Source organism: Salvelinus sp. IW2-2015, linkage group LG3, assembly GCF_002910315.2.
Source record: "Salvelinus sp. IW2-2015 linkage group LG3, ASM291031v2, whole genome shotgun sequence".
Lineage (NCBI taxonomy): Eukaryota > Metazoa > Chordata > Actinopteri > Salmoniformes > Salmonidae > Salvelinus > Salvelinus sp. IW2-2015.
Window position 1 is genome coordinate 8777012 of NC_036840.1, and position 22668 is coordinate 8799679.

Here is a 22668-nt window from a genome sequence, read left to right on the forward strand (position 1 = left end):
CTATCCTTCCTCTCCTCCCTCCATCCACCCACCTGCCACCCTCAATCGTCTTATGGTCTCCCCCATCCTTTCCTCTGCTCCATTCCTCAATCCACCCCTCCCCGCTTCCCCATCTTCWCCCCCACTCCCTCCCCTCTTACTTCAACCATCCTCCCAAGCCATCCCTACTTCCTCCTTCCTACCATTCCTCTTCCTCCTCCCTACTTCCTCTCTTTCCTCTTTCTCTCCTCCCTCCCTCTGCTGAAGGACACAGTAAATGTCACACTGCTGCACTGTGGCCCTGCTCTCACCTGTTGCCCCGGCAACCTGCCTCAAACATGTGACCAAACAGGCAAGCCATGTTTGTGAAGAGCAGAGTAGTCTGACGTGTGTGTGTGGGGGGAGGGTGTGTAACAGTGTGTGTATCTTATCAACCTCATACAGCCTCTCCTCGCAAGCCCTTTACCGTAACTCAGCCATTGCCTATCAGTGTTTACCCCTGCTGCTAATGCTAGTCCTCTACTGAACATACTGTTTATAATGGCTTCATTAAAGACCTCTGTCTGAGAGGGTAACAAGCAGGGTGCATGTTTCAGTGACTGACCCTTGTGTTGTTGCCCTCTCCTCTCCACTCCTCTACTAGCCTGTTAAAATTCCCTAGTAAGTATCACTATGACAGGAGAGTAACTCCCTGTGTGTCCAAATGKCACCCTATTCTCAACATAGTGCACTCATTGTGACCAGGGCCAGCATAGGGCTCAGGTCAAAAGTAGTGAACTAAATAGTGTACCATTTGGGACTGTAACCTGTCTGTCTGTCTGTCTGTCGGTCTGTCTCTGTCTGTCTGTTTCTCTCTCTGTCTGTCGGTCTGTCTCTGTCTGTCTGTGTCTCTCTTGTCTGTGTCTCTGTCTTTCTGTCTCTCTCTCTCTGTCTGTCTCTCTGTCTTTCCCCCCCATGTTAAATACTGGCTCTGCTCTGCTCTAGCGTCTCACTCTAATGGATTCAGGTTGCCTACAGCAGTGTTTCCCAACCTACAGGACACTGCTAGTGTGTCCTGTAGGTCAGTGTTTCCCAACCCTGGTCCTCCAGTACCCCCAACAGTACACATGCTTATTGTAACCCTGGACAAGCACACCTGACTCAATTGTCAACTAATCATCAAGCCCTCAATGAGCTGAATGAGGTGTGTTTATCCAGGGCTACAACAAAACTGTGTACTGTTGGGGTCACTGGAGGACCAGGGTTGGGAAACACTGACCTACAGGACACACTAGCAGTAAGGTTAAGGGCATTGGGTTTTACAGGCTCAAACTCATCACATTAGATAAGAAGTTAAAGTACAACTTTTTTTTATGGAACTTTTCGAAAGCGTTGCAGTTTATCGCAGCGCCTTAAAAATGGAACAGGAAATGTGGTCGGCCCAAATATGAAACTATTTTGGGTTTTATAGGAAAACTTCCGTAATCTCTTTGTGACAGTTATAGTGGGGAGAGGAGAGAAGACAGCAGGATAGAAAAGGTCTTTGTTAACTCTGTCTGCTTTACCACTTGCTGACTGGCACACAGCAGCAGAGACCAGAGAGCCTAGATATGATAATACACATCTGGTCTGGAGAACACACACTTCATCTCCAACGCTCCAATGCCCATAGGCATTGATTCACTCCTTTATCTCCCCGTCACGGTGGGTGCACACGCATGCGTGGGTGAGTGCTTACGCCTGTCTGTCTGTTTGTGTGTGCGTGCGCACTTTTGCAAGTGTGTTGGTCTCTGCTTACTTGGTCTCTACATACAGATGGCTGCTTCCCAAAATATTCTGCTTAAAAGCTTGTTTCACTTATCAGCAGAGAGGGAGCAGGAGATTGCGGAGTTTCAGCTGTCGGCATTCACTTGATAAAATACTGCGGAGACGTTTTTCAAATCAAGTACCATACATCCGGTGGGCGCTGCCTCTGGGGTTGGACGAATACAGTTACTGTTAATTTAGAGTTTTAGGACAGGAGAGTTCCTTGTCTATCCAATACGAGCTCACATGCACTATGGAGCCTAACACCGCAGCTCTCTTCCCTGGGCCCATTTGACATTATCAGCTTTCCTCAGCTAGCCAGCTCTCAAAACCTTAACCCCTCTCTCCTTCTCTCTCTCTCGTTGATATTGTGGCTCACACTGGATTGGGTTGCGTTCCAAATGGCTCCCTATCTGCCCTGGTCAAAAGTAGTGCACTATATTGGAAATCGCATGCCGTTTGGGACGCACCCATGGATTTAGACTTCAAACACATGCCCTCTGTTGTTTCCTGGACAGTTGATGCAGGGTGGATCTAGTGGACTTTTCCATTCTCCTGACCTCATCTTACCTCTTCGCCTCCTCATCTTACCCACTTCCCTCCTTCCCTTGTATCTCCACCATGTTATGGGTAAATGGGATGGCGGGAGATTGGTTTTGAATGCAGCCTATTGCTGTTACAATTCACCTAGCTTCCACATAGGGGAGAAATTCTAGTTGTAGCACCAATTTGAGTTGTGCTACAATTCTAGTTGGTTTTTGAACCATGCCAGGTTGGTTGTTTTCCTCTGCTATTTAAACCTATTGAGGAGCCCCAGCAGGGTTCAAGACAGCTTTCTGTGTGGAGAGGATATGTAGTGATGAGCCTGGTTTAATCTGGCATCCGGTCCCCCCCCCCCCCCCCCCCACACACACACACTAAAATGGTCCTCTCTCTCTGGAGCCATTGTGGCCTCTCCTCTCCTCCCCATCACCACTGCCCCTCTCCTCCAGGCCTGAATAACAGCACTAAACTGGGGAAGCAGATTAGCCCCTCCACAACCATTGTCCGCTTCCTATTAGAAAGAGCCCTGACTTGTGGTTGAACTTCAGGGTCTAGCTCCAGGCTCTTGTTGCCCATTTACACACGGGTGTGCTGTTCTACTACCACATATCACAGCCTGGTATAAATACATGTTGATTGGGAGTCTAGAGGAACAATCAAGCATTAAGTTAATGATATAGGCCTAGCTTGGGAAGTCGGCATAAGTAATGATAGCCTAGCTTTGGAGAGGAACGTCCAAGCATTAAGTTAATGGTATACGCCTAGCTTTGGAGAGGAACGTCAAGCATTAAGTTAATGGTATACGCCTAGCTTTGGAGAGGAACGTCAAGCATTAAGTTAATGATATACGCCTAGCTTTGGCGCAGAGGCTATAGGCTTCCCTTAATATGTGCACTCAGTAGACACCATGCACTAGATGTGATTTTGTTCCCATGTAATGTTCATGTAGCTCTAAACGTTTAGGCCTATAGTTTACATTGAGAGGAGCCTATTAACTAGTATGTGTCTACTGTATTTTGCACGCCACCCGCGGTCACGCACATACAGCCTGAGCCTTGCAACTCATAGTATCTGTAGCCTATTCCTTGTTTTCAACGCACACGTGATGAGACATCTGCTTTGAAAAGCACTGCAAACCAAACGGAATCATATTTGAACGAGTCAACTCTGAAACGCAATGTAATGCACGAATAAATCAGGTTTCGAAGTCATAAGCGCACAGCACGGCAGATTTATTACAGCTCGGTCTGCGGCGCGCATTTAACAGAGCAGGCGAGTGGGAGCGCGCGCATTTAACAGAGCAGGCGAGTGGGAGCGCGCGCATTTAACAGAGCAGGCGAGTGGGAGCGCGCCAGTGAGTGAGCGGTCACTGAAGTGGGCTGCTCTCACCCAGTCCGCATCTGGAAAGACTGCTTTTATTTCACCAGTTTTACTGGCTTCTCCACCGCAGGCGTCCACTCGTAAGTAAACACTATCTGGAGATTATTTAGTCTTGTTCTGTAGTCATGCTTAGATGCTATTTATTTATTATATAGGCTATTGAAATAATGGCATTGCTATTTACGCGTGCAGTTATGTGATGCCTTGTTGGTATGACATGCTATATTTCACTGTAGCCCACGCGTTTTCATACATTATGCATATTTTATTAAGTACACACGGGATGCGCTGCTCAAAATAGTACAGGTGCTCAGATTCTTCCATATAGGGAACTCTACCATTTGTTGTGATATACTGGGTTGTGTTCGTTGCTGCGTTGTGTAACCATGACTATAGMACAGTAGGCTTAAGGCAGCTTACAATGAGGCTTACAAGGCAGAGTTAAATTGTAAAACTGTAAATGCAGTCTGTAAAATAGTTATTGTTTTGATTTTGTTATATTTAGTATCATGCATTCAGCTCTATTTGCTTACTGTATCCTATAGCTGATGTTACTCAGCCTCTCCTGTTCTCCTCTCTATCTTCKATCAACCTCCCATACCCCAGGGGACAATAGAATGGAAGCTTGTCTCTCTCTTTCTCTCATTCAAATTGTTGTTACTCCTTCTCATTCTAGACCCATGTTATCCCTCTCTTTCCTGTGGTGTACAGTAGAAATTTGTTATAGGTGTCAGGCTGTTCTCTGCGTCCCGTTGTGAATCAGATGAAAGTTGTYTTAACAAGCTGTGGTTCAGTGATGCCAAAGGGGCCATGRATTTCCCTCAGCCAGRTCCATGCATCTCATTGGTCAGCTCTCTGAGTCCATGTTGATGAGTCTCCCTACTCCTTAGACTCCTCTGTCAGGGTTTCTTTGCTCTATTAATTAGGGAGTTTCTGTTTCTACCATTTTGAATTAGGCGAGACTCTATTAAGCAGCTATCAGTCTCACTATGCCAGTGTCCTTTTGGGGATACACGTAATTACTTTTGAGTTCAGACGTTTTCTCTGTGTGTGTGGGCTTATCATTTTCATTAAAGGGAGGTAGACTTTTAGGGGGCTTTCATACCAAATTGGTTTAGAGCTTGTTTTCACCCTTAGGTCTGTTAGTGTGTCCACAACAGTCCAAACTGTCTGCACTCGGGAGCACACTAAACAACACACCGTGGTTCACTCAAAAAGGGTGGTATCGGTCCGATTCCATTTTTACCATGGCGRGGTTCGCTGCAGGTGAGAACGCAGTCCGAACCAAACACAGGAAAATAATCAGAGGTATGCAGTTTATTGGACTGGGAGCATTTGATGAAATGCARACAGTACCATAACTTGATATCTCAAACAATCTGTGAGTAGCAGTGCATTTAATTAAGAGCGCATCCTGTGCAGATTAGGCTGGGGCTATACCGGGGATATAGGCTAAATGTAGTCTATTCACATCGCAGTTAGAGTGGCTATTGCACTATTGTTTCCTCCCGCATGTTGTTGGAACACCAAAGCCAATGTAATATGAAGATGGATTTAACATGAGCATTTTTCTCCAATAAACAAATGACTTGCATGAACACATGGTTTTGTTTAGGCATTTTAGTTTGTGGTACATTTGGCAATGTGAAACCAACCGGACCAAATGAAAAAAAAAATTGAACAAATAATGGAACGACAGTATAGCTCAGAACTAAATGCCCTTAGTTGTCTTTCTGGTCAATAGTTTTCTGATAAAAACAGAGACTGGGAGTAATGGATGTGTTCACCTGATTTAATTCCCTATAGATCAACTTTACCAATTTAAGAAGGCTGAGAAATTAGAGCCCTCTAAGACTCAGAGCATCTCCATCACAAGGACAAGAGGCGCCAGCTGGCAGGCACCCTATTACCTGTAAGTGCACGACTTTTGCCACAAACATATAGGGCTCTGTTCTGATCAAAAGTAGTGCACTATATTAGGGACKAAGGTGCCATTAGAGACACTGAAAGTGGTTGACAAGACCATGGATGGATGGACTGACTGACAGAGGGCAACATGTGGCACTCTAATTCTACTGTCTCCATGGTGACCCTGACTGAAGCCCCTCGCCCCCTCTGGCCCAATCCAGACCTCATATTTCTTCCATCTGTTATTTTCCCCTGTCTTCTTTTGAAKTGTCCTTCTATCTAGACATGGAAATCAAATAAGGTTGTTCTGAACCATTCACKGCCTGGCATTCCATTCCCCCTGCCGTAGAACTACATAACATCAGCCATCTGCCAGGGTTACTATTGGCAACACACTCAGTTTGACTTGTTTGGGTCAGTTTGAGCAGTGCTGTTTTCRTGACTGCATTATTTAATATTTAACTGTGGGTTATTTTCTGCTCTGAGGTGAATCGGAGTCCATATGCTGTTGCAGTACCTACAGTAGCTAGTCTATGGGTTGAGTGTATTCATAATTATCATCTATTRGTATGGATGGGTTATAGCAGACTGTTATTTGCAGATTAGAAAAGGCTAAAGGAGATTGCCATGTATTTTATTTTAAACGCCACCTTGTTGATATATCATATCTAATCTGGGAACCCAGAACCAAATGCTGAATGCCCGGTGCACTGGCTATAATTTGTTAAGTCTGTCATACTGTCACAGGAGACTAGGGATGTAACGAATGTAAAAAATGTTCTGCCAATTTTTAAAAATAGTTTAAACGAAAAAATGACGTGAATTCATAATGGGTATGACCGCTAGGGGGCAATGCAGTTCAATCTACCGGAGTCCTGCCTTCCTACCAGACTGCGCTCACCTTACTGCTGCCCTTCACCCACTCAACAACGATGGTATTAATGCCGTTCTAGGTTCTCTTTTGTGTGATTCTCCTCCATGTTCTCAGTTGTCAGTACRGGGGACTTCATGTCCCCCTTCCCATCAATGCGAAGGRTCGTTTCAGTGATGTATAACAGCGTGTTCAAAAACGTCCAACAATCTGTTAAGACCACTAATGGTGTTTGACAACGCGCGCTTTGTACTTGAAGAGCAATCATTGTACAATTTCTCCACCAGGCCCGTCACGTTTTTTTTTACATGGCATCTTATCTGGTTCTAGATATGTCATTAGGGTATTGAAGCCGACATCCTCTACCATTGACCGACAATGGCTGCATATCAACTGRAATCATTTTTGTAATCTGTGTTGTGATTTTCTGACTCTGTCCCTTATCGCACTCCTGCCAGCAACGGATTGGGTCTCACTGTGCCTCCCTTTCAGCACCTGTACTGCCACTGTAGCTCAGTTCCACCTCGCAAAAGTTTGCATTTCATCACCTTCTCATTTAACTTCTCAAAGTATTGCCATACAGGGCTTCGCTGCTGTCACTTGGCTTTCTCACTCTTCTATTCCAACTGTTAACGACGATGACGTGAGGAGCGCTTTATATCTGTGGCAAATAATTGAAAGATTCATATCTCCACCTATTTAAAGCATTGTTGTGTCAGGTATTTGTTTAAAAAAAATGTTTTGCCTTTGATGATTAACGGGACCTATTAGTTGTAGTTTTGTGATAACTGCACTGTAGGTTACATTTTTTTCATCAAACGTTAATGATCTCAAATTCGTTGAATTTATTTAKATTTTTTATTTAACCAGGCAAGTCAMTTAAGAACAAATTCTTATTTACAATGATGGCCTYGATTCGAACCAGGGACTGTAGTGTCGCCTCTTTCACTGAGATGCAGTGCCTTAGACCACTGGGCCACTCGGGAGCCCAACATTTAAATGTCATAGCCATAGTCTCCTATAGGGTTATCTGAAATGGCACCCTATTCCCTACACAGTYCACTACTTTTGACCAAGGTCCATAGCGCTCTGGTCAAACTAGTGCACTATATAGGGAATAGGTGCCATTTGGAATGCAWCCTATATCAAATCAGCTGGTATGTATTCTGTATGTAAACARTGGCCCTGGACTTGTCACACGACGTACCGTATTATCATTCCAAGCTCTTACTCTTAACCTGATTCTGAATTGTATGTGCAGGAATTACTTTTTGATTGAGCAACAAAGGAGATTTGTTCTCGTTCCCCTTAAGAAAGGAGTTTTAGCATGTTGTCGGTGATGTGGAAGGCAGCTAGTGGGAATCAGCTTTGTATTAGCTATCTGCCTTAGCTTAGCTCACCCTGGATCTTGCTGTTATYCAGTAGGTGCGCCCTGCTACTGTAAGTAATAGCCTAGCTGTTTTAGTGCACTTCATGTTTAGTTCAAATGCTACAAGGTGTTTTGTCCCTTGATAAGCTTTTCAGTTAATAGTGGTAGAGTATGGCATTCTCGAGTAACGGCACTAGCATTTCATTCTTACATCCATGTGTAGTTGTAATTTAATTGAAGTGCTTGTTGGAGTTTTTACTTACTGGCTCTTCTAACAGAAGGAAGTGTTGGAGAGACTGTCACCAAACCTCATTACAGCACAGTGGGTTGGCTCATTAACAGATACACTATATATACAAAAGTATGTCGACACCCCTTCAAATTTGTGGATATGGCTAATTTAGCCACACCTTGTTGCTAAAGGGTAGAGCTGCTGCTTTCAAGGAGCTGGACTCTAACCCGGAAGCGTGTAAGAAATTTGCATACCGCCCCAACAGATCCACAGATGATGCWATCTCTATTGCACTCCACACTGCCGTTTCACACCTGGACAAAAGGAACACCTATGTGAGAATGCTGTTCATTGGCCACAGCTCAGTGTTCAACACCATCGTGTCCTCAAAGCTCATCACTAAGCTAAGGACCCTGGGACTAAACACCTCCCTCTGCAACTGGATCCTGAACTTACTGATGGGCCGCCCCCAGGTGGTAAGGGTAGGTAACAACACAGCCGCCATGCTGATCCTCAACACGGGGGCCCCTCGGGTGCGTGCCCAGTCCCCTCCRGTACTCCCTGTTCACTCATGACTGCACGGCCAGGCACGACTCCAACACCATCATTAAATTTGCCGATGACACAACAGTGGTAGGCCTGATCACCGACAACGACGAGACAGCCTATGGGGAGGAGGTCAGAGACCTGGCCATGTGGTGCCAAGACAACAACCTCTCCCTCCACGTGATCAAAACAAAGGAGATGAATCTGGACTACATGAAAAGGAGGACCGAGCACGCCCCCATTCTCATTGACAGGGCTGTAGTGGAGCAGGTTGAGAGCTTCAAGTTCCTTGGTGTCCACATCACCAACAAACTAACATGGTCCAAGCACACAGAGACATTCGTGAAGAGGGCACGACAAAACCTATTCCCCCTCAGGAGACTGAAAATGTTTGGCATGGGTCCTCAGATCCTCAAAAGGTTCTACAGCTGCACCATAGAGAGCATCCTGACTGGTTGCATCACAACCTGGTATGGCAACTGCTCGGCCTCCGACCGCTGGGCACTGCAGAGGGTGGTGCGTGCGGCCCAGTACATCACTTGGGTCAAGCTTCCTMCCATCCAGGACCTCTATACCAGGCGGTGTCAGAGGAAGGCCCTAAAAATTGTCAAAGACTCCAGCCACCCTAGTCATAGACTGTTCTCTCTGCTACCGCACGGCAAGCGGTACCGGAGCGCCAAGTCTAGGTCCAAAAGGCTTCTTGACAGCTTCTACCCCCAAGCCATAAGACTTCTGAACAGGTAACCAATGGTTACCCGAACTTTTTCCATTGTGTGACGCCCCCCCCCCAACGCCTCTTTTACGCTGCTGCTTTCTGTCTATGCATGGTCACTTTGACTCTGCCTACATGTTCATATTGCCTCGACTAACTGGTATCCGCGCACATATTACCTCAATTGTCTCTGTACCGGTACCCCCTGTATATAGCCTCGCTATTGTTATTTTACTGCTGCCGTTTAATTATTTGTTACTTTTATTTATATATATWTTTTTTTACATAACACTTATTTTTCTTAACTTCTCAAAGCGTTGTTGGTTAAGGGCTTGTAAGTAAGCARTTTACTGTATTCGGCGATGTGACAAATTAAGATTTGATTTGAGTTCTCCAGTCGGCTTTGGACTCTGGAGCAGTGGAAACGCGTTCTCTGGAGTGCTGAATCGCACTTCACCATCTGGCAGTCTGACGGATTAATCTGGGTTTGGTGGATGCAAGGAGAATGCTACATGCCCGAATGCATAGTGCCAACTGTAAAGTTTGGTGGAGGAGGAATAATGGTCTGGGCTGTTTTTCATGGTTCTGGGCAGGCTAGGCCACTTAGTTCCAGTGAAGGGAAATCTTAACGCTACAGCATACAATGACATTCTAGACAATTCTGTGCTCCCAATTTTGTGGCAACAGTTTGGGAAATGTCCTTTCCTGTTTTAGCATGACAATGCCCCCCGTGCACAAAGCGAGGTCCATACAGAAATGGTTTGTCGAGATCGGTGTGGAAGAACACGGTGCGCTGACCACAACCCCATTGAACATCATTCAGATTAATTGGAACTCCAACTGAGAGCCAGGCCMAATCGCCCAACCTCATTAATGCTCTTGTGGSAAGCAAGTTCCTGCAGCAGTGTTCCAACATCTAGTGGAAAGCCTTCCCAGAAGAGTGGAGGCTGTTATAGCAGCAAAGGGGGAACCAACTCCACATTAATGTCCATGATTTTGGATTGAGATGTTCAACGAGCAGGTGTCCACATACTTTTGGTCATGTAGTGTACATACTGCCATGGAAGACGTCACATTAACACGAGGAACAGAGGAGAGGATGGCTTTCTGTAGGAMGACTGTTTATTTATAGATCTGCTAACAAGGACGAAAGCAAGGAAAATTAAGATGGCGTCCGCTTGAAGGCAATTAGAAGTGCTTCTTGTTATTGTTTAGAATACTGCCAACCAAAGCCAAACTCTACAGTGATGTAGGTGGATTTGTTAGAGGGTGTGCGTGTTTGCTGCAGCCTGGGTTGTTTGCAGTGGAGGCAGTATCTGACGTTTTAAAGAGCTTTTCTCCTCCCTAGGAAAGGTGTACAATACATGTCATGGGTGAGTCAGAGTGCTATTCTGAATGCTGAGAGAGAGAGCAGGATGCAGAGAGAGCGAGAGAATATTGAATAGAGAGAGAGAGCGAGAAGCATCGGGCGAGAGGGATAGAGAGAGAGTGCAAGGGAAATGAGGAAGGTCTGTCTCTGTGGCCTTTCTGAAAGGTTACCCAGTGGTGCCAGAGAGAGCAGTGTGAATGGCAGGGGGCTCTACAGGGAGCGGATTAGCAATTGTTGGCTGACCCTCAGCCTTTATAATAGCAGAATACTGAGACAAGGGTCTGAATATGGACACATTGTTCTCTCCATGCCGGGCCTGTACAGAACCGAACACCGAGACGTATTCACACTTTTCAACAAGGTCACATCAGAAGACTTGTCATTCATCCACTGTGGATGAAGACATTTAGAAGGGCTCGGCCCTGGCCTGCGTTACAGCCATTTGACCAAGGCAACGTTTCACTTGGCATTTAGAGCAGAGGGAATCATACAGACGGGAACAAACATGGTCTGACATTTTAAATGTGTTTTGTAATGTTTCTGACGTCTTATGGATTAGCTGTCATCATAAGATTGATGGGGCTCCTCCTGCTCCTGACACCTTGTTGTGTCAGGGTTATGTAGGCCCTATGACAGTGTTGTGTATGTCTTATGATGAAGGGTTCAGCTAAAGTGTCCTCACACAGGGGCTTGTTAGAGGGGTTGGGTTGAATGCGGAAYACACATTTCAGTTGAAGGCATTCYGTTGTACAACTGACTAGGTACCCCCCTTTCCCTTTACCCACAACCCACTGGGGGCGCTCATCAGAGAGCAGCACGAGTAGCAGACTCCCGCTGGCAACATGCCCTCTTCTCATCATCCCTTCCTCCTCCACTCTCCACCTCATACTCCCTTCCTCTCATCTTCCACTCACCTCCTCCTCCCTTTTTTCTGTTTTTGGGTGATTACTTCTCCCACGCTCTTTCTCTGTTTAGTCTGTATCTTTCCCTCTCTCGGTTTCTATCTCTCTGGTCTGAATATCTTTCTCTCTCTCTCTCTCTCTGTCTCTCTCTTTCTGTTTTCTCTCCCAATCTCCCTCCATCATCGCTGGTGGCCGGCTTTTGAAAAATTGTTTACAGCAAATTATGGTGATTTGTAGTGTTGTGCTGCGTGTTAGCGGGCGGCAGGGAGGGATGGAGAGGTTGGACGAAGTGCCTGTTGATTTTCATCAGCGTTTTCCAATAAACACATTATTTCTCTGGATCCCTCAGAGTCCCTCCTACCAAGCACAATTAGCGTAACACAGAGAAGACTAATCAAAGTCCGTACTGAGACCTGGGTTGACTWCAGCGTGACGGCAAACAACATTCCCATACATCATTTTACTGTGAAGGAAACGTTCTGAAACGGGGAGAGTACCTGTACTTGTACAATAAGAACACAGATTCTCTGTTCCAAYACACGTTTCTACGGTATGCCCTACTGAACACAGGCTGTTTTAGTTTGAAGCCATATGTTATTGGTAGGGCCAGGAGTTTTTCTTTGAGATTAAATGCCCTTGAGTTTTTCCGGATTCCTGTTGGACAGCCAGTTGACAGGTGGTGTAATCCTCTCCGTATGTTCCTTATTGCCTACCTACCTTGACGGTCAAATAAGGGATACTTAAATTTGTTCTGTTTCACTGTGGTTCGAGTGTGAGGTGTGAGATAAGAATGTGTTTTTTTTTTTTTTGCATATCTCAACTCCCCCAGAGACACCCTTGGAAAGTGGGGATATTTCACCTAGTCGCCTCGGGGATTCGAACCAGCGACCTTTTCGGTTACTGGCCCAACGCTCTTAACTGCTAGGCTACCTGCCACCCTTACATACCTACCTAGAGCTGCAACAGACCATAGCCACCAGAGCAGAAACTAGGACATTTCAGAAGAWAGCGGCGACGTACTGCTTTGGCATAAAACACTGCTCTCCAATTTATTTCCCTGTCTGTTTACAATTTAGCTCCTGTCCTTGTTCTCAACGTTGCTTACATGTTAAAGAGAATGTCATCCTCTTTCTGGGGAGTAACAGAAAAGCTATTCAATAGAATTCACTACTTCATACCCTTTTATTGTTTCACCTTGCAATCGTCAGAAAATGAGTAAAACATACAGCCACTGTTGATAATCAGTTATGTGAAGAGGACACAAAGGTACTCTTAAGACTTATGTAATGGCTGTAATTCAAGGTGACCGTCATCTCTCTCTGCCTCAGCCTGTAGAAAATACTGGTACTGTAGTACCAGTCAAAAGTTTGGAAACACCTACTCATTCAATGTTTTTTCTGTATTTTTACTGTTTTCTACATTATAGAATAATAGTGATGACATCAAAACTATGAAATGGCCCATATGGAATCATGTAGTAACCAAAAAAGGGTTAACAAATCAAAATATATTTGAGATTCTTCAAAGTAGCCACCCTTTGCATTGATGACAGCTTTGCACACTCTTGGCATTCTCTCAACCAGCTTCACCTGGAATGCTTTTCCAACAGTCTTGAAGGAGTTCCCACATGCTGAGCACTTGTTGGCTGCTTTTCCTTCACTCTGCGGTCCAACTCATCCCCAACCATGTCAATTGTGTTGAGGTCAGGTGATTGTGGAAGCCAGGTCATCTGATGCCAGCACCTCTCTTCTTGGTCAAATAGCCCTTATACAGCCTTGGAGTGTGTTGGGTCATTGTCCTGTTGAAAACAAATGATAGTCCACTAAGCCAAACCAGATCGGGGCGGCAGGTAGCCTAGTAGTTAGGGTGTTGGGCCAGTAAACCGAAAGGTTACCAGATCAAATCCCGAGCTGACAAGGTAAACATCTGTCGTTCTGCCCTGAATTTGTTCTTAACTGACTTGCTAGTAAATAACAAAAAAAAGGCCAAACCAGATGGGAATGACGTATCGCTGCAGAATGCTGTGGTAGCCATGCTGGTTAAGTGTGCCTTGATTCTAAATAAATCACTGACAATGTCAGTTGGAACCAAACATGTGGAGATCATCCGTTCACCTATTCTGTGTCTCAAAGACACAGCGGTTGGAACCAAAAATCTGACCAAATGACAGATTTCCACCGGTCTGTCCATTGCTCGTGTTCTTGGCCCAAGCATGTCTCTTCTATTATTGGTGTCCTTTAGTAGTGGTTTCTTTGCAGCAATTCGACCACGAAGGCCTGACTCACAGTCACTCCTGTGGCGGTCCTCATGAGAGCCAGTTTCATCAGAGCGCTGATGGTTTTTGCAACTGCACTTGAAGAACTTTCAAAGTCTTGAAATGTTCCGGAAGACTGACCTTCATGTCTTAAGGTAATGATGGTCTGTCGTCTCTCTTGGCTTATTTGAGCTGTTCTTTGTCATAATATGGAATTGGTATTTTACCAAATAGGGCTATCTTCTGTATACCACCCCTATAACACAACTGATTTGCTCAAACGCATTAAGAAGGAAAGAAACTCCTCAAATTAACTTTTAACAAGGCACACCTGTTAATTGAAATGCATTCCAGGTGACTACCTCATGAAGCTGGTTGAGAGAATGCCAAGWGTGTGCAAAGCTSTCATCAAGGCAAAGGGTGTCTATTTGAAGAATCTCAAATATAAAATATATTTTGATTTGTTTGATTTGTTTAACACTTTTTGGTTACTACATGATACATGAGTGTTATTTCGTAGTATTGATGTCTTCACGATTATTCTACAATGTAGAAAATTGTCCAAATAAAGAAAAACCCTTGAATGAGTAGGTGTGTCCAAATTTTTGACTGCTCTACTGTATGTTCAGGTTTTGGCTCACAGGCTGTGAAGTCTGTTGCTGCTTTGACAAGCCCCAGGTTGTAATTTCATGATATGTTATTACTTTTAGCATGACTGTGTCTGATAGTGAGTGTATATAAGTTGTCCTCAGWGGCTAGGAAGACATTATTGCTCTTCCTTTTAACCAGTGAAAATGAATGTTGCTCTCTGATACTGGAGATCAATGGAGGATGCAGTCACTCGATTCTCTGACTGATGATCATTGTCAGCCCCCCACTTTCATGTCGAACCAAAGAGGAAATACATCTTCCCTCTTTCATTGAGTTTTGTTTATCGTTTCCCACGTTGCCGTCTTGATTTCTCGTTACTCGCAGTGGGGGGGAAAAGGGCCAAGTGGAACCTCTTCTGAGACCCCCCGGTGAAGTCTCCGCAGCCTTGACGTACACACACACACCCTCACTTACACACACATGCACTTGGGTAATCTCCAGGAAGTGATGAATAAAAGCAGATCCTGTCATGTCGTGGCTTTGAGTGATTGTGCTTTGTGATTCTATGTGACAGATGGGAGACATGGAGCGCAGTTAATAATAGACAGTACAGGCGACATGTCTCTGTGGCTCAGCTGTGACTGTGTCCTGGATGTCAGGGCTGGAACATCTCCAGCAGGGACACAGTCCAGAGACCAAGCCCACGAACACTGCTGCTTCACTAGGTAGATTTGCCCAGCAGACCCCCTGGCGTGGCCTTAGTAGGATACAGAMCCATAGAGAGACAGGAGCGTTTCCATCTGTGACTCCTGCAGGCCAGACTATTCTCTTGCTCCAGTGTTGAGTTAACTGAAGTGTGTTGTATTGCACAAGAGCTACAGCAGGCCCTACAGCAGTGGAGAATGCCAGTGTGTGTGCATGTGTGTTGCAGTGGTATTTTCGCAAGTGACAGATGAAACCAGGAGTTTCAGCCACAAGCCTAGCTAACCCCAGCCCAGCTGAGACACTTGGTACGCCTGCAGGGATATCATACAGTGTGTGTGCGTGTCCGAGCCCGCACTGCTACCTCCCAGAGAGATTCAATTGATAAACATACAGTACACTCTCTCTTTCAGATACCCGTCCATGTCCAGATAAGCATACATGGCTGTTATGCTTTCACCGGTGTTGTGCTGTGTGTACAATGTCTCATGACCCTCTCGGTTAATCCATCAGACAACCTTATTTTCTGTCTGTACATTCTGTCCTCCTACCCTCAGTGTGTGCGTGCATGCATGCATCTGTGTGTGTGCTCATCTTTGCGTGCGAGCAGAAAAGAGAGCTCTGTTCTCTCTAGTCTTTATCAGCATTAAGCGTTCCCCTGCCTCCCTCCACTCTGTGTGAAAAGCTGCTTGTGTCTTACAGAGGGCCGGCTACAGGGGTCTCTCTCTCTCTCTCTCTCTGTCTGTGTCTCTGTCTGACTGGCTGTGGTGCTGTAATTGTATTTATAGATAAGTCACCACTTGCTGTGAAACAGCCTGTTAGCTGTGCTCTTGTGATCTAGGGCATATGACTGGAGCAGTTAGGGGCTTCTAGGGAGGGGTAGATCATTTGTATTCTGCAGCAGTGTTGAACATCCACGGCTGGGCTGGATAGCTGTTTGTCACGCGAGAGAACAGAGGATAGTGTCAGTGGAAGAACTATGTTAGATGGTGCTGTATAGAACAGTGTTTGACCCAGGTCAGAAAACAGATGGGCTGCCATGCTGAAGTTTAGCACCACCCCCCACTCAAGGTGTGTGGGCATTGTGTCTGCTGTTCATTGTTCMTCAACAGGACATTGTGTAGTGTGGCGAGGGACACTAATCCTCATCTTCSTACTGCTCCTCAATTGGCTGGTTGACAATGGGTAATATGGTTACAATTGGTTGGTTGACAATGGGTAATATGGTTACTATTGGCTGGTTGACACTGGATAATATGGTTACTATTGGCTGGTTGACAATGGGTCATATGATTAGTATTGGCTGGTTGACAATGGGTCATATGGTTACTATTGGCTGGTTGACAATGGGTTCGTATGGTTACTATTGGGCTGGTTGAGCAATGGGTCATATGATTTAGTATTCTGGCTGGTTGACAATGGGTCATAATGGTTACTATTGGGCTGGGTGACAATGGGTCATATGGTTACTATTGGCTGGGTTGACAATGGGTCATATGGTTTACTATTGCTGGGTGACAATGGGTCATATGGTTACTTTGGGGTGATCATGGGTCATTGGTTAGTATTGGCTGGTTTGACAATGGGTCATATGGTTCTATGGCAATGGCTTGTGATGGGTCATATGGTTAGTATTGGCTGGTTGACAATGGGTCATATGGTTATATTGGCTGGTTGACAATGGGTCATATGGTTAACTGGCTGGTTGACAATGGGTATTGGTTACTATTGGCTGGTGACATTGGGTCATATGGTTACTATTGGCTGGGTGAAATGGGTCATATGGTTACTATTGGCTGGGATTGACAATGGGTATATGGTTTATTGGTATGCTGGGTGACATGGGTATATGGTTACTATTGGCTGGGTGACAATGGGTCATATGGTTACTATTGGCTGGGTGACAATGGGTATATGGTTACTATTGGTGGGTGACAATGGGTCTATGGTTACTATTGGCTTGGGTGACATGGGTCATATGGTTATATTGGCTGGTTGAAATGGGTCTATGGTTACTATTGGCTGGTTGAAATGGGTCATATGGTTACTATTGGGGTGAAATGGGTCATATGGTTACTATTGGCTGGTTGACAATGGGTCCATTGGTTACTAAATTGGCTGGGTGACAATGGGTTATATGGTTACTATTGGCTGGTTGACAATGGGTAATGGTTACTATTGGCTGGGTGAATGGGTCATATGGTTACTATTGGCTGTTGACAATGGGTCATATGGTTATGGGTCATATGTTTGAAATGGGTCATATGGTTATATTGGCTGGTTAGACATGGGTCATATGGTTACTTTGGCTGGTTGACAATGGGTCATATGGTTACTACTGGCTGGTTGACAATGGGTCATATGGTTTATTGGCTGGTTGACAATGGGCTCTATGGTTACTATTGGCTGGGTGACAATGGGTATATGGTTACTATTGGCTGGGTGACAATGGGTCTATGGTTACTTTGGCTGGTTGACAATGGGTCATATGGTTGTATTTGGCTGGTTGACATGGGTCATATGGTTACTATTGGGGTGACAATGGGTCATATGGTTACTATTGGCTGGGTGACAATGGGTCATATGGTTACTATTGGCTGGGTGCAATGGGTCATATGGTTACTATTGGCTGGGTGACAATGTCATATGGTTACTATTGTGGTTGGGTGACAATGGGTCATATGGTTAGTATTGGCTGGGTGACATGAGGTCATATGGTTATATTGGCTGGTTGACAATGGGTCATATGGTTATATTGGCTGGTTGACAATGGGTCATATGGCTACTGGCTGGTTGACAATGGGTCATATGGTTACTATGTGTTGGTTGACAATGGGTATATGGTTACTTTGGCTGGTTGACAATGGGTCATATGGTTACTACTGGCTGGTTGAAATGGGTTATGGTTATATTGGCTGGTTGACAATGGGTCATATGGTTACTATTGGCTGGTGACAATGGGTCATATGGTTACTATTGGCTGGTGACAATGGGTCATATGGTTACTATGGCTGGTTGACAATGGGTCATATGGTTACTATTGGTGGTTGACAATGGGTCATATGGTTATATTGGCTGTTGACAATGGGTCATATGGTTACTATTGGCTGGTTGACAATGGGTCATATGGTTACTATGCTGGTTGACAATGGGTCATATGGTTATTGGCATATGCTTGATGATGGGTCTATGGTTACTATTGGCTGGTTGACAATGGGTCATATGGTTATATTGGCTGGTTGACAATGGGTCATATGGTTAGTATTGGCTGGTTGACAATGGGTCATATGGTTACTATTGGCTGGTTGAACAATGGGTCATATGGTTACTATGGCTGGTTGACAATGGGTCATATGGTTACTATTGGCTGGTTGACAATGGGTCATATGGTTACTATTGGCTGGTTGACAATGGGTATATGGTTATTGGTCATATGCTTGATGATGGGTCATCTGGTTACTATTGGCTGGTTGACAATGGTCATATGGTTACTATTGGCTGGTTGACATGGGTCATATGGTTACTATTGGCTGGTTGACAATGGGTCATATGCTTGATGATGGTCATATGGTTAGTGTTGTGTGGGGATGATGTTTACAATGCTGTTATTAAGTCCACTCAATGTATGGTTTTTGTGTTCTAATGTGCCTCCTCTCTCTCTCCCCCTCTTATCCTTTCTCTCCCTGTGCCCTCTCTCTCTCTCCCCCTCTTTATCCTTTCTCTCTCTTCCTCTCTCTATCTCTCTCCTCTTCTCTCTCATCTCTCTTCTCTCTCTCTCCTCTCTCTCTTCTCCACAACCTCGTCCCGTGACTCGCTCTCTCTTCTCTCTCTCCAGTCACAATGAGCGGAAGGTGACCTGTAAGCATCCAGTCTCTGGTCTTCCTTCACAAGACAACTGCATCTTTGTCGTCAACGAACAGTAAGTCTCTTCTCTTCCACTCCCTGACCAGTGGGATGACTGGAACATACATGCCAGTGTAATGACATACCCTCAAGTGGACTTGCATGCACACACATTAACCTATAATGCCGGGTTGGTCTCACCCCTGCATCGTGTGTCCATTCTTTATGGCACAAGATGTATGTCACAGTGTGAGTTGACATACAGGGAAGTTTTCAACGAATCACATTCATATGAAACTTATAAAACACACAACTTTGTCCTCCAGTAATGCTTCAGGGCCCACGTTACTGTCAGATTATGTCACCGTATATTACATATTAAATGATGTACTAAATTGGTAATGTGGTGTTTACGTAAATTAGATGTATTCAGTAGTTGAGCATATATTCACAATGGCATATATTCACAGTTTGAGCTTTTATGCCATTGTAAATTGGCTGTCACGCTGTGAGAAGAGTGGCTTTTATGGAATATAGAGTGCATTGTACTCCTGGAGGTGTTGAAGAGTCTTGTGACGTCTGATCCAGGGTGCCAGACCTCCGCTTCACACAAAGCACCCTGCGGAAGATGGAGAAACTACGCCTCTGTCTCCCTTCTTCTAAAGAGACGTTATGAAATCACAGGGCAATGTGAGTTTGGTTTGGGTTTAACTGCTTGAAGTTCAGCGAGACCAGAGACTTGAAATGGAAGGCAGCGTTTGCTACTTCACCATTCACCTTCCCTGTCTTCGGCTCAACTTAATCTGAAGGAAAACGGGAGTGTGTTTGGTTCAACTGTGCCGTGGCTACAGCTGCAGAACTCTTGGAGAGGATTTGGAAATGGAAGGCAGCGTTGCTACTTCGCCAATCTTTCCTGCCGAGTTCTGATAAGGGCTCTCAGACAACACGTTCCAAAACACCCACGGTAGAGAGAGAATGGAGGGAGGAGAAGCCAGGGAAGAGGAGGAGTGTTGGAGCAGAGAGGTCTGTCTGTGTGTGTGTAAATATCTGAGTTCAGGCTCAAAGGCCTGTCAGAGCTGTCCAGTCATTCTCAACCTGAACAGACAGTGTTACCCTGCTCTCTCTTCTCCCCCTGCAAGCTGTCCTCCAGCAAAGTCAATACCCTGGTTGCCTTTTGTAGCTTGCTGTGTGTGTGCGGGCATGTACGTGCGTGTGTGGAGAAGCCAGAGTTGTTTACTCTAGCCTTCCAAACAGACACAGAATGGCGTCTCTCAGGAATGAACTGACCTGCAGACAGCTACGTCTTAGGTAGCTGCTAGGTAGCTAACCAGAGTCTGCACGATAAACAATTTGGTCGTGCTAAAACAAGATGTTGTTAATATATTTTTTAATATTGACCAAATATTGTTTTTGTAAGACCACCAACCACCACCGTAGTGATAGTGGAGAATGGAGTGTGACGGAGAGAGAGAGAGAGAGACGCGTGCACGCGCACACAGAGCCAGACGTACACAGAGACACACACAGACACACACACAGAGACACACAGACACACACACACACACACACACACACACACACACACACACACACACACAGAGAGAAAGAGACACACACAGAGATAGATGGAGGAATTCCTTAAGCTTGGCAACCATTTCCTCAGTTTACCTCAAAAACAAGGAAATTAGGCAATTATATGGTCCATCTCAGATGCAGTCATGACCACGTTTGAATCCTATTTTTCTGGATGGAACATTAGATTGTTGTGGAGATTTGTAGTCTGTTCCTTCCTTCCTGACTGTGCCGTTGAGTGACAACCCCCCTCCACTCTGCTCTGCACCCCGTCCCAATTATCCCCTCCATCACATTCTCCTCCTCAGACCTGGATTCAAATACCATTTGAAATCTTTCTAATGTTTTAGCGTTTGCTTTAGCCTAACTGGAGTGCCAAGTGGAAATGGTTTGATCTTTTGTGAGCTTTCCATTGGTTCCATTTCGGCAGGCAAGCTCAATCAAACTCATTTACATTTTTTCAAACACTATTTGAACCCAGGTCTGCTCTTTCTATTAGCACCGCACTGAGGTGTCTGAGGGGAATATGCAAATATTCTCCTCAGTGTGTTAACTGTTAATTGGAAGTGAAGCGAGAAAGTCAAATATAACAGACTGAGGTGTGTTGGTGACAAACAAAAAGGTTTGTGTGAAACGAAAATGGAAAGAGGCTCTTACATCTATCAAGGAAATTTAACTTGTATAAAATATTTATTTCATCTCAAACACCAACTCGACACCACCACCTTCATTAGGGTTCTTGGGCTGACCAAGCCATGACTGCCGGAATGTGTTGGTTTTTCATAATGAAGACGCACTTTCTATTCAACTCCTTGTAGGTTGTGAGAATGACAGGGCAGAATACTTGAAACAACAGAAAGCAAATTATGTGTTCGTTCTTCCCAGGGGAAAAACGCAGCTTCACATCCTGATTATCCAGCGAGCGTCGGCCTATCCGTGAGCGGATAACAAAGCAATGTTAATTGGCTGGCCTTGTCACTCAGTCCCCCTCTCTGTCTATCTGAAGACTGTATTATCAATCAATCAAACTTCATTTTTATAGCACTTTTCTTACAGCAAATGCATTTCAAGGTGCTTAACTAATAAAATATTAAAAAGGTGAGAAACGATAACACACAACATTTCTATGCAAATATAAAATCAAGATGGACTTGAATAAAATTCAGAGARAAATTAAAATAGTAAAAACAATAGTGGATATGAGAGACTAATGCAGCAATAAATAAAAGGTGATAAAATAACTAATATACTGTATATAGAAGGGGATAAAATGGAGTATAACATCCTCTGCTTTATGACCATCACTGCATTTTGAAAGAAGTGTGTTCGTTGAACTGAACTGCTGTCCCTGAATCCTGGTCGACACTCACCGTTCTCCCTGGTGATTGACACGTCAAAACTCCTTTTATAAAACTAGTATAAGAATCTTTATAAATCTCTGAAAAGGAATGTCACCTCTCCCTCACACACCTCCACCTTCCCAACAGACCTAATAGCGGGTGTAACGTGGATTAATGGTGTTCTGAAGGAAGCACTCCTCATTGATAACCAGCTGACACTTCTTCAACCCACACATCCTCTCTCTCTATCTACCTCTCTCTCCATCTCTTTCCACATGTCGCCCACATTCCCCCTCTGCCTCTCCGACTCACCCATATACCCTCACCTTCTCTCCCTCTTTCACTCTCCTCCTCATGCGTCGTCTCTRCCTTTGTCCCTCCCACACACACGCTCCCTCTCTCTCCAACTTTCTTCTCTCTCTCTCTCTCCCGCTCTCTCTCTTTCTCAATAGGATCAGTGCTCCTGGTCCAGCCAGACCCTGTAATGAGTTAGTTACAGTGTGAAAAACCTCTGCTTTAATCTCTTTAGACCTCAGGCACAAACCACTGAGCTCCATATTATAGTGCAGAAATTTCACTTAGTGTGTGTGTGCCTAATATCCAGACAAAAGAAAGTATACAAAAGTTAACTCCTTGGCTCGTTAGTTTATACCCTTTCACCATTTTTCATATTTATTGTAATATTTTCAAGTTTCCTATATTTTCCCCAATGTTGATGTCTTCCGCTCTTTAAAGCATCTTAAAGTGGCAATATGTCACTTTTTGGGCGA

General features: G+C 44.8%; 1 protein-coding gene across 1 annotated transcript in view; it reads left to right on the forward strand.

Annotated features, from left to right (window-relative positions):
• LOC111956018 (pleckstrin homology domain-containing family A member 5) overlaps positions 1–22668 on the forward strand; it is a 164550-nt gene that overhangs the window by 91668 nt on the left and 50214 nt on the right. The window contains 2 exon segments of the mRNA XM_070436535.1: positions 3671–3767; positions 18979–19062. Coding sequence (XP_070292636.1) covers positions 3671–3767; positions 18979–19062 — 181 coding nt within the window.